At 41.2% G+C, this 13,452-nt stretch overlaps 1 protein-coding gene across 1 annotated transcript; it reads right to left on the reverse strand.

Annotated features, from left to right (window-relative positions):
• Positions 1 to 5,953: 5,953 nt before the first annotated feature.
• LOC115136408 (GS homeobox 1-like) lies at positions 5,954 to 6,929 on the reverse strand. The gene is made up of 2 exons (XM_029671991.2): positions 6,419 to 6,929; positions 5,954 to 6,306 (listed from the first exon to the last, which is right to left on the reverse strand). The coding sequence occupies exons 1-2, from the start codon at positions 6,792 to 6,794 to the stop codon at positions 5,954 to 5,956; spliced, it is 729 nt and encodes a 242-aa protein (XP_029527851.1). The 5' UTR covers positions 6,795 to 6,929.
• Between the last annotated feature and the right edge of the window lie 6,523 nt (positions 6,930 to 13,452).

Here is a 13,452-nt window from a genome sequence, read left to right on the forward strand (position 1 = left end):
TTTGTCAAACTTTTAAAATTTAAAAAATTATAACAGTTTTACTCCCTGTTTCAGCCTTAACATGTATTGTTTGAAATCAAGTCTACCTCCATATCCCCACAGAAATATTCATCTGTAAACTCCTAACTCATTCGGCCTATCATACGCCTAACATATCTATAATTTGGAATGCTCCCCCTCTTTACATAGGCCGCCTATGTAAGGAAGAGAAGCATTCCAAATAAAGAAGTGTTGAATAATATCGTCACTAGATGACGCTCCTACTCCAGTCTGTGGCCAGCACGATTTGTTTCCTTCCCTGACGATGAGCAGAGACTGACAACATATTTCACGTACAATTTCTGTGTTTTGCCATAAGTATTTGTCCTAGGTAGCTACATCCAATGATGAGTCTAGGCCATTGTGAATGTGGTTATCAAACGTCATATATTGGGATTAAATAAAGGCCTATATTGCTGCCTGTCATAAAATCTCCCCATTTCTCTTCAGTCTCTCTCTCAGATTTGTTTTACGTATTCTGCTAGTTTCAGGAAGGGTATCATACACTGTTAGGTACACCACAAAAGGCTGATAAGTGAGAAAATGCAACAAGATAATCTATTGTGACAGCTGTCATTCCCTGGGCGGTATGTGCGAATTCTCGTTTCCAGATTATTTTCTTGTTATGACATTCCGGTAAAAGACTGCTTAAAGGGGTATATCACCTAAATTCAAAATGATGACTGTAGTAACCCCCCTTCTCCATAGTGAAAACAAATGAGCAACTTCGGCAGTTTGCGTCAAGACTCATGACTAATTCGCATATTTAAATGTGATCGGGCGAAACATGCCCATTTGACATTACATTTACATTTACATTTACATTTAAGTCATTTAGCAGACGCTCTTATCCAGAGCGACTTACAAATTGGTGCATTCACCTTATGACATCCAGTGGAACAGTAGTGCATCTAAATCTTTTAAGGGGGGTGAGAGGGATTACTTTATCCTATCCTAGGTATTCCTTAAAGAGGTGGGGTTTCAGGTGTCTCCGGAAGGTGGTGATTGACTCCGCTGTCCTGGCGTCGTGAGGGAGTTTGTTCCACCATTGGGGGGCCAGAGCAGCGAACAGTTTTGACTGGGCTGAGCGGGAACTGTACTTCCTCAGTGGTAGGGAGGCGAGCAGGCCAGAGGTGGATGAACGCAGTGCCCTTGTTTGGGTGTAGGGCCTGATCAGAGCCTGGAGGTACTGAGGTGCCGTTCCCCTCACAGCTCCGTAGGCAAGCACCATGGTCTTGTAGCGGAGCCAAGCGCGCTTTGTCAGGTTAGAAAGATTTCAATAGCATATGAGGTAGTGAGAATTGTTCAGCTGTGCAAAATTCTACCAAAAGGATACATTTAGAGATTGTAACAGTTCGGTATACACTTGAGGTACATGCGGGCGGAAACGTGAGTGTCACATTATTTTTGCACCCCATGGTATTGTTCTCATGTCTCTATATCGCTTACAAAGGTTAACTGAAAGCTCAGTTCCAATTCAGCGCAGTTCATTATTTTGCGAAGCCTTGACATTGCAGGTGCAGACACCAATAGCTGCAAATTCTAGTTCCCTATATACTGAACAACAGTAGAACTACATGTTGCAGATTTAGAAGGGTTGGCCTCCGTTAACACAACAATAGACTTCATTAACTGATTTCACTATTTAAGGCTAGGCCAACTAGGATATTATATAATAGGAAAAGTGTTGCGTCATTTCTTAAGTGTCGCGCGCACTCTCTCTCTCACACACACACACACACACACACACACACACACACACACACACACACACACACACACACACACACACACACACACACATACATATATACACACACAATGTTCTATGTTTGTGGAATTAGGTTGTCGATCCTAAATTAAAGGCTATTGGGCTTATGGCTATATCTTCAAAGAAAAGTGAAACGACGAGTGACAGGCTGACGGCCAAATGGGATTGGGTTTACCAAGGTCATGATCGATGACTACTGCCCTATCGTGATCGATTACCTGACTGGGTGCGTCGCCACAATCAGAACCATAGCCGTTGACCCTGTCTCCCTGGATGGCCCCAACCAACGGCCCCATATACCCGCGAGCCAGGACCTCTAAAGGCCTCGATCTCCATGCAAGTCTAGACATTTTAAACCAAACTTAGTGAAATGGAAAAAGATCTCATTACACAGTTGCAATCTGGACTCTAACAGACTGGCTCGGAAACCATCATTACAACAGCCCGGAGCAAATCGCTTAAAAACGAACAAAAACAGCCCATATGAAAGCCGTCGTGAAAAACTATTTATCTTCGCTCCCATGAAGTTCACTGGCTGTTTTAGCTAGAGCAGGCTTAAAACATATATATATTAGCCAACACGATGATATCTAAAGGTAGCCTAATTTGTTTTGAATAGCCTGTATAAGGTCAAAGTAAGATGGAAGTAGATCACTTGTATAAATAGCCGATCGCTTTTTGCAGTAGGCTAAGGTTTTTTTCTCACGTGGATGCTTTCCCATATCCAACCGTAACATTGTTCAGATAATGGATCCATTGTTCTGGCAGAGAACAACAAATTATTCACTAACTATGTTGTTGGTACAAGGCAAGAAAACATTTAACTGCCTTTTCAGAAATAAAGTGGTAAAGATGTAGCATCCAGTGATTCATAATCATTCTTGATGTACAAAGCTGAGGATAGAAAAAATACACCGTGTGCTCTATGGTTTTTCTTTACAATTGTATGTAAATAACATGTATTTTTTTTATTAAGAATATATAATCTATTACGATGTGTTAGCAAAATGATGTTGCATAGTATTTGTGTATTTATTTGATTAAATATAGTGTTTAAACTTGATTTGAATGTGTAGTGCCGCAGCGAGCCACGCGAGTCCAAAGGAGCTCTCATTGAGAAGCCACGTGTCCGTTTCCAAAGCCTCTCCAACTTAACCACCTCCATTGTAAGAGTAACCCACATCGGCAGCGTCCCTCCACATAAAGGGATTTGCAATTTCAAGATATTCCAGCTTAAATGTTTTTGACAGTTCCCTCGCTTTTGCTTCGGCTTGGTTATTTTAACTGTGCCAAATGGGTCACCTTGGGTAGCTGTCTGCGCGCAAAGGGCTTTTGCGCGCATTCAGTCTGAATTTTTTCCAACTTTCCTTGACGGGGAAACCAGCTGCTGGTCGTGAAAAGACGGCTTATTAATTGTCCTTTGTCATGCAGAATTTCTTGATTTCTAAAGAAACGTACAAAGGCTCTTTTTTTCAGGATTCAAGTATTTTGTTTCGTGCGCATTTTCAAACCATCGAATCAGCTGCAGCGCCGCACCGTCTACCAGACTCAGGTACTGACGGCCTGCTCCCTTTGTCCACGCATAATGCTCTTGTAAATCGGACAGACTGATTTGTTACAAGCTGCTCTTTTAATCTGATAGATAAGAGACATGTCTAAGAAAAGCCGTAAATGAAAAATTGGTTGGAATAAAGACAAGGGCGAGTCTGCTAGATGGGCGCCTGTTGACTCAAGCGGTCCTCGAGCGTCGGGTAGCCCTCTCAGCAGCCCCGTCAAGGTCACGTCAACAATTCGCTTTTCTTCTCTTAAAAAGACACTGTAGCCTTTTTTGCTTCAATGAATTGATCGGCTCAAAATTAAGAATAAATAAATTGAGCATTTGGAGCACCGGGTTTATAAGCTCCTCCAGGGCGCATACCCCCGGGCTATTGAATGGATAAAGGGCGCTTTGGACGCAAAATTGGGCTCTATGGTGCAATTAACAAAATGGCCTAATCTCCTATCTTAACAAATGCTAATATTGGAGTTTTGTTAAAATGTTTAAGTGAACAATTAAAGGAAAGTTTACAAGTGCAACTTCTCGCCCAAAGGCACAATAACGTGAATAATTGAGTGAATGTGCAGTCCTAGATGAGTCTTTGTTGTCACCGAGGGCTGATGATAAGTTTTCGGAGAAGTAAATAGCATTTAAATCCTATTTCAATAAATGTAATGTAGTTTTGAGAAGCCAGTAATGAACAAGGAAAACATGTGGCGCGAGTATAGCAGGCGTCTTCACAGTCTTTTGGCCCCATTGTCACTCCATGGTCTCCAAAACCACGCGTTTTTTTAAATATATATATATTTTTTTACATCTAGTCACTTGATATGCATTCTCTCTATATTAAGTATTTGTTTCATCATTGCTTTTTGGCAGAACTGTCCCTAAATGTAAGCAGCAACGTGGAGTAGATATATTTGAATGTATTTCAGGAATGACATGGAGCCTAACACATAGGCATAGTTATAGCCTAGTTGTCTTGAGAATTTAGTTACTAGGAATAAAAACAACCTTGGAGATCAACGAGCTTACCAACATAATTACATATCAAAAGGAATTATATGGATAGCATATGAGCCTTTATCTTAGCATATTTATTTACATGTCGCCTACACAGTGATGAATGTATTCACTTGCTCACTTTCATTCACTCGTTAATACACCCCGTAGTGGTTATTAACTCCCTCGCACGAGACGGACCAGGACATTGAGATGAAGCGGATTTCTGATATGACAAGAGTGAGAGCCGATGTGTGGAGATCCAATGGCCCCTGCATGTTAACGCGGGCTTTGAGAGCACTCCCCAGGGAAAGCATGAGAGGACCCACATGAATGTCTTCTTGGGACTTCTTGACGGAGATTATCATAACCATAGCACTTGTTTTGAGAGGGAAACAAGGAAATATTTTGGAACACTTTCACTCCTTGCGCGCAGGCTTCTTCTGCACTGTAGGTGGATTCAAACGGGCATCTTAAATGTAAAGCTGCACCATTTGAATGTAGCAAGGGGGAAGCATACATTACCAAGTGTATTTGTGCGTAATACTCAGCATTGCCTACGAAAATGGCTCTAAAAAGTACATCGACTTTTTCCCTGGACAGAAAAACGTCTTTAGCAGTGAGCTCTTTCTCTTTTATCCAGACTTTAAAGTAAACAGACTGTGCGCGTACATTATGCACGTGTGCTATCTGATATGTACCAACACCTACTTTGGATTCATGAATTAATCTATAGAATAATGTATATACTTGATGTATATGGTATGTGAACATGCAGACACAAATAAATGTGAAATGGATAATGTTGCAACAAACAAAACATGCCTTCTGAGGATGGCACATTTTTTTTTACCCAAATGCCATATCCAACACTCTGTTGGTAACATATTTTGACCAAAACATATCGTCGTTTTTTTGTTTGTACTACTCATTATGTCTAAAGCAAATTTTCTGATAAAGTTTCCCGACCGTGTTGTGGACTAGTTGGTTGATAATACGCATGAACTCAGTGCGCACCCGCTCTGTGTGTGCGCTCCCAGTGGTGCGCCAGTGTAAAACATTTGACACAAAGCCATGAGTATAACACTAAGAAATATTCTTTATTTAAATATTAACATTTTTAAATAAATACATATTTTCAAATACACTGAAGGTATAATAACAATTTGATCTCAGTGATGTGACATTGTGAGGGAAAAAATTTTCCGTCCCGCACACATTACATATCTCCGTCACATTTCCATCCAAATAGTGTTCACTATTATACAAAATACAGCTATTGTTTCCCAAAAATAATACTAACAAATGTTGCTATTTATTTGGGTAGGTCTATATCATGATACAAATATCCAACTGTCTGGTTGTAATAGCATCCATTTGGGTAGGCAACAGCAAATAGACCGTTTTTAGAAAAAAAATACATACCAAACGTACAACATGTATACAATTATACAACATTCCAGGGGAATTCCCTTTTTATATATTTTGTTCTCTTCCTATATACAGGTGACTGAACACGATAAGAACAGTCGACTTTTTGGTTGCATTCAGAATTCCACAGGTGCAATGAGGACCAATTGTCTCTGTTGAGGATCAGAGGAAGTTCAGGGGGAGACCGACAGCTCTCCATCATCCTCTTTCCCCGATGAGGAGGGAGACATAGGCATATCGTCTTCCTCCTCCGAGCACCGTGCAGATGACATGGATGAGCACTTGCAACTGTGGGAGCCGGTTCTGTGCGCGCCGCTCTTCCCCTCCTTCTTGTGTTTGACTCTGCGGTTCTGGAACCAGATCTTGACCTGCTTCTCTGACAGGTTTAGATATGTGGCGATCTCAATGCGCCGAAGTCTGGAGAGGTACATGTTGGAAGTGAACTCTCTCTCCAACTCCAAAAGTTGTGTGCTGGTGAAAGCTGTGCGCATGCGCTTGCTGCTCTGAAGTTGGCTGTTGTTGTTTTCTGTAAAAACACAAAAAAATACAAATTTAGGTAAGTTATCCAAAATGCTAAATAAAACACCAGCTCATTATGTGCAAAGGTATCCGTAGCGCATTCAATCATTTTTACTCACCGATGGAGATGCAGTGGAACTGGCGTGGGTCTGGAACCGAATAGGTTGCTTGATATATCCCCGGACCATGGTTGAGGTTGACTCCAGTGGAGGACGTGTGTTGCCTCGATAGTGCGGAATGGCAGTACTGGGAGCCGAAGGTAGGGAAGGATGCCTTGAGGAGTGGCAAGGTTGGTGGTGACGGGTGTAGCTGGGATACGCATAGCGGACAGAAGCACAGCAAGCCAGCCTTCCGTGAGTGGCAAGAACCCGAGGACAACCCATGGAGTGGGTGGGACGGATGCATAGCGTAGGGAAATAAAGGTGGATTGTTTTCACTCCCTTTATCATTTGCCTCCCTCAAAATCAAGGAATCCACAAGAAAGGACCTCGGCATCTTTGCAAACGTGCTGCTCAGTACTTCTTGGTAAACTTTTTCAGTCAGCGCGGAGTCTCGTTCTGAACTGGTTGCTTGGCGGATGGACAGCGGAGTGGTGCTGAAAGGACACTGTTGCTCTTTAAATAGTTGTAGTCCCGGTATGGGCCATGTGACGGTTACGACGCGAACGTCTAAGAGCTCTCAATAGGGGTTTGTGCCTTTTCTCTTGGCATTCACACTGCACGCTTCCTCATTATTTCACTTGTTAACTAAATGAACGGCATAATGTAATCTATTCTTGTCAGCCCCACCCACGCCGCAAGAGGCGGCAGAACCCCTTCTCCCCTTAGCTTCGCTCTCATGTATTATAGGACGTTTTAATATAGGCCGTTGTAATTTGAGAAATAAACATTTTGGCAATATACTGGGGTAGTCCATTCTATTGTTTTTTTCTGTTTTCCGAAAATCTTCAAATGTTTACCCTTTATTTTAACATGGAGACCAAGGTCTCTTTTTTTTTTTAGAAGAGACCTGTATTTATGGAACGTCAGAACTTATCCTACAATATCCTCGCAATTTAACAGCTAAGAATGTTTGACTCGATCAATCCACGAGTGAAAGTTGGGGAGTGGAGTGGTATTTGCTCTGTAATGTTAACTTTTAATAGGCTATACATGTTGATATTTCTTGGAATACAAGCATATGCATATCCGCATAATTTGGATCGATAAGACTTCAATGTTGAACTTGCAAGTATGTCGTAATGTTTGTCAACATATCATTTATATGGGCCTAAAGGACATATATTTTTTTTTAGGTCAAAGGCATAGTAAACATAGCCTATATATGTATAATGAGTGCTTCTAAAGTCAGGTCTATGCAGTTAGGACTAGCCTATATGCAAGAACACAAAGTGTTTAATTTAAAACGTGTGAATGTTATTGTTCATTTTGAGGCCAATGTATAGCCACAGGCCAAGTCACAACCTGAAGGCAATGCGGTTCAAAAACAGTGATTAATTCCTGTGCGCGGCCCCCGCCGAGTCCGGGAAAGAATATATAAAAATAACCAGGTTTTCACTCGCCGGCTCTTATTGAATGTCATTGTGGAGAGTTTTCAATGCAAGAGAAAGAGACTCGAATTAAAGTGTGTGACAGCGGCGGATAGACTCACACAAAAGCGACTCTGTCACTGAGAGGCCGAATGCGTGGCGCGTGAAAGCCCCCGCCTCGCTCTGATTGAATTAAGCAATAGGAAAACATTTTCTTTCACTTTAGGTCTTCTTAAACAAGACCTTCAAAGGGATGGGAACCAATCATGTTTGAGTAAACAGTGGAATGTGGTTGATATTCCTCCCAACCGTATTGTTTATTTTATTTTTTGTTTTTGAATGGTCCGTAAAAAGCTTCCCTATTTTTTTCTCCACATTAAACTATCTACTTTTTTTCTTTCTCAGAAAACTGAGATGAAAACTGAAAAACTTTTTTTTAAAACGGTGCTTTCTCAGAGGAAGAGAGAGCAAATCAGATGGATAATTGCCCACTGGGCACAGACATACATTCCGTGTTGGTTCAACATAATTTCATTGAAATGACATGGAAACAACATTGATTCAACCAGTGTTTGCCCAGTGGGTGGTTATAATACTTTTACATATATATCAGATAGCCACTTGATAAAATCATAATATGAACTAGTCTAATAAGCTTTTGTCACCCGTTTGGGATACATGACTCTTCCTTTTTCCATATGTTAAATGTTATATTTTACATGCATGCATTTTACACAGGCTGCTGTAGACAGTGTGCTTTCTACATACCGATTTCACAGGCTACTGTAGACCGTGTACTTTCTACATGCGTTTTTCACAGGCTGCTGTAGACAGTCTGCTTGCTGCGCTATACGGAGGGACGTCCAGAACTCTGTAATTCCCATGGCATGGCATTGCTTTCCCACGAATGACAATACCAACTTGTAGGCTAATGGAATATGATGCAATGGGCTGCATATGAAATCGTATTATTAGTCTGTTCATTTTGGAAATGTACAAAAATACATGAACATGACCACATAGGAGACTGGACACTTCTTAGGCCTACTGGCTGCGACGTTGGAGTCACTGGTGGTCCTTGACAAGCGTGACAATTACCTGTCTGCTCCACCGCTCATGCTTTTCAGTCTAGAACCGAGCCTGCCCATATAATGGGCCAAAAACCTATTTGTTTTAACTCCTGTAAAATGACCATGGACTCTGCTCTGTGAAAAATACCACTCGACTCGCATAAAGGGTATAATTTGGTCGCAACTTTGCAGCGACATAATAGCAGGTCTTTAACGCACAAATTAGGAGCAATTAAACCCTTAAACAAGCTGTAGGTACAGAGTCATGCGGACAAGAGCCTGTTATCTGCGACAGAGTGGGATTAGGCCTTTCATTCTCTTGGACTCCGCATGCCAGGCGTCCTCCATTAACTAATGGGCCAATCTTGTTCCAGTTCCCTGACCCGCCACATCCCCTCTCAATTCCATGCTGTAGGCTATTCTAAACCTTAATTACAAAATGGTCTAATAATGTTGTGTTAATGCAACACATAATTCATTGAATGCATTTCCTTCTTTTCACATCAACATTTTGAATAATTAGAGGCTCAGGGTATGTTGGGGTATGATCTCACAAGGCAGTGGCACAATAGGCTACAATTGGTCTGGAATTGGTGCTGTTTCAACATGGAGAGGAGGGTTGAATTTAATTGTTTGGTTAATATTATAACAGTGACATATGCTTGGCTGGTTGGTGTTTAGAGTAGGCTATACTCAATTGCTTCAAGATATTATCAAAGATAATCGTTTGAACAATTACGATCATAGCTGTCACCCCGTGGGTAGGAATATAGGGGCTATTTAGGGAGGCTCATCCTCATTTGTATCCATTGTATCAACTGTAGACCGACAAAAATAGCTTTGACCTCCGAAAACATGTCCCTCTGGAGGCGCAGGCCAGAAGTGCAAGGAATCCCCTTCAACATAAGGACTTCGTCACGGAAACCAATCAAACAGCGTGAACTGCTACAATTAGAACAAGAACCAATACAATCCTCAGTCAAGTCCAACCACAAACACAATAGGATAAACATTTAATCTAACCCACTAATACGTATCCAATAGTGTTATGACACAAACTATACAACTGGGGGAAAAACACAACTGAAATACAGCAAACCATTAATAAAATATTCAAATAAATAATAGTCATGTTTCCAGTCAAATATATTTTATGCATGATAATGATGATGATGATGATATTGGTCAGCACCCGCTGTGCCACCATAAAAGGTTATTTTCATGGGTTTGTGTTTGAGTCTTAAGAGCTCCCATTTGATAAAATAAAGAGGGCACTCTGTTCATGGGGATGTCGTCAATATCTCCTTTTCTTCTAGTATGAATTATTCATCGTTTTGAGACACTCCGCCCCCGTACTTAATATGTACACACATTTTACACCCACACATCTCTAATAGGAGGGATGGTCTTAGCTGACAGTGTAACAGGATTTAGGGTCCCAGTGGGGTTTGGCCGAGCTGGACGGGCGCTGTGACTGTCGATGTGACACAGAGGGCCGCCTGCCCCCTCCTAATCTTCCCCCGAGGCGACTGCACAGACTGCAGGTCCTGCTGCACCACTATGGGTAGGCACACAAAGGCCTGATTATCATTCATATGCTCAACAGAGCCACCAGTCCAACAGATGACACTGCTAACCCAACTACCAGCTGAGTAGTGCAATATGTGCAGCACACTATGGGGACTAATGAATCCTTGTGTGTGTGTGTGTGTGTGTGTGTGTGTGTGTGTGTGTGTGTGTGTGTGTGTGTGTGTGTGTGTGTGTGTGTGTGTGTGTGTGTGTGTATCCCGATTCATTTGGTAGCAATCAAGATGAACTTGAACATCAAGACAAATTTGATTGCATTTAGCGGCCGCTCTCATCCAGAGCGATTTACAAGTTATCTGTCTCTGGGAAGTGTTGAGGGGAGGCAGCTCTACTGTCCTAATGAGTCACCTGAATACTTCTAAAATCCTGTGATATTATTATGACTAATCATTACAACATTATACCAGTTCCTAATGCCCAATGAAGGAATGCATTAACAGAGTAACAGTATTCGATAATAATCAACCATGTTGAATTCAATCGAACCCGCATTTTAGTATCTATGGAGTTGCTGTTTTTCCCATGGTCGAACAGTACCGAATCCCCTCACAAGTAGATGCTTAAGTAATATTTGAGGGCAGTAGTTGAAAGACACTGTGTAAAAATTGCTGCGGCGTGTTCGATTGAACTCAAGTGTTGATTCAGCGTCTCGCCCTTGCTGCCGAAGTCAGACCCTTTTTTTCTACAGTCAGTGAGATTATATGTGCAGTCATGATGCTTTGCTACAACAACTAGACCTACCATCTGTGTAGCCTACACTGAAAACTCATGTTCACCTAAGGCATTTTGACGAAATGTCCATCAAACTATACTGAAGTATAGAGCTAATGGACATTTGATAACGACACTTTGCATACATAATATTATGGGTTGATTTAAAAAAAAAAAATTAAAAAAACTTTTGATGTGAATCCATTTGTTATGGTATAGATATGTTTAAAATGTCCCCTTTGGCTTTCATTCTCATTTGAAAGCCTTGACATGCTGCTCAAAGGGATTTGTTTCTCTATGGAGGTCATTGGTCCATTTTCTATGGCTGACTCAGATTTGTCCAATTCAGTCGACTTTTTGGCTTTAAAAAAATAACAGGTCAAACCAATGAATTTAATGAACTCTCCCAGACACAATGCGAGCGTCTTGTTATTTGAACGGCAATAAAGGGCGATTGGCAGGTCAGTAAGCTTTTTCAAGGGGTTGGCAGGTCAGTAAGCTTTTTCAAGGGGTTTGTACACACATGTGACAGAATGCTTAGAATGTGGCCACTTCAGCATCTCCATTGACAAGTTGTTCAAAGTGTTGAGGTTTCTTCCTTTCTTTCACACCCAATCACTCCCTAACAACAATATGTGAAAGAATGAAAAGCACTTTCTCCACCACTGTCATTCCCGCTCCTTCGAAAAAGTCAGAAGAAACCCACAGAAACTAGTCATGTGCACAGAGTTATGACCCAAACGAGTGCTGCCTGTCTCTCTTCTACTCCTCCCTCCTTTTCACCGTTTTACTTCTCTGTTCCTCCGTCATTCCCTCCCTTTGTTGATCTTATGTCTCTCTATGAACTGGCTACATTGGCTCATGGAGAGAAAGTGCAGATTTTGAAGGACTTTTCTAAAATTACCATGCTATCCTTAAATCAATTTCCAATTATACTAATATATATTTTTATTTTGACCAAATATAGAGTATTGTCCTGTGATTAAAGTTGGAAGTTGAGGAATACGTGTTGAAATTCACTAATATATATATATATATATATATATATATATATAAAAGTGTTCTTAGTGAACAAACTAACTCGTTTCAGATTTACTTGAATGAGTAAACCAAAGGCTATTTGATAGAGTCCCACAGTACTTGTGTATTCAGTTAATTGAATTAATTGGATCCCCCCCCTGGGAATGACAGCTGAGCCATGGGAGGGAGGGGGAGAATAGAGGAGGGGGGCTGCCTACAAACACTTTATGTCAACATTACTATCAACTATTGTGTTTGTAATTACTTGTTTATTTCCATTTCTGACTCCAACTACAGTATTTTAATTACAATAATGGGATGGTATAATTAAGCTCTCAGGATCGGGCTTCAGTAGGCGTGGCTTATATCCTTTTCATTTCCGAACTCCTGTTGTTTTCACTATTTCCTTCCCATCTCTCTCCCATAAGTCTCCTTCTAAGAGTCAGTATAATTTTCTATTTGTTTATTGTGGTGAAGAAAATGTCATATTAATGTAAGCATTGTTTTCTATTCAGTATTTGAAGTATTTTGAAGCAGTGCTTTAGAATAGAAGAGAAGTTATGTTTCGTGAATTCCGGCATTGGTTACTTTGCAGTATAATTGGTAAAACAGTATTATATTAAGGCAGTAGCCTATTTTTTGTAGGCAATTTTATTTCTGAAGTGGTGCTACAGCAGGAAAGACATGGTGTGGAAATGCTGTTGTGAAGGTCGACTCGCTCAATTCAGTGTATAAATTCTGATGGAAATGTAAAACTGTACCCAGTCCTGAAAATGAGTGAGCCGTTGCCAAGGCGAGAGCGACACTTTCAGGGTAATGAATGAGAAATTTGGGGACATTTGCATGAGTAAGAATAGGCCCCTGAATCATTTTCATAACCCAATATCCCCCTTTCTTCCCAAATCTCTATGGCAGGCATTGTGTTTTGGAGTCTGCTTTTGTTCAAGATTTTGTTAGATTTTTTTTCTCTCTCATTCATTCCTGCCTCTGACTTTTACCCCCACTCTAATGACCGGGCGACCACTCCTCTCTCTCCCTCTCTCTGCATTTGACAGTGCAGGGCTCTGTCCCAGCTTTTTGTCTCTGAGTTATGACGTAAGCGCTGAGAAAAAGCCAGTTCTGGGGTATAACATTTGTGGGTTTTTTTTGTGGCTGCTGGGGACGGGTCACTGCCCATTTCAGAGGGTCCCCAGTTTTCTGCAGATGCGCTCTATTGAGGAGGCGACACGCGGCAGGA

The sequence above is a fragment of the Oncorhynchus nerka genome, linkage group LG10, assembly GCF_034236695.1.
Source record: "Oncorhynchus nerka isolate Pitt River linkage group LG10, Oner_Uvic_2.0, whole genome shotgun sequence".
In the NCBI taxonomy this organism is placed as follows: Eukaryota; Metazoa; Chordata; class Actinopteri; order Salmoniformes; family Salmonidae; genus Oncorhynchus; species Oncorhynchus nerka.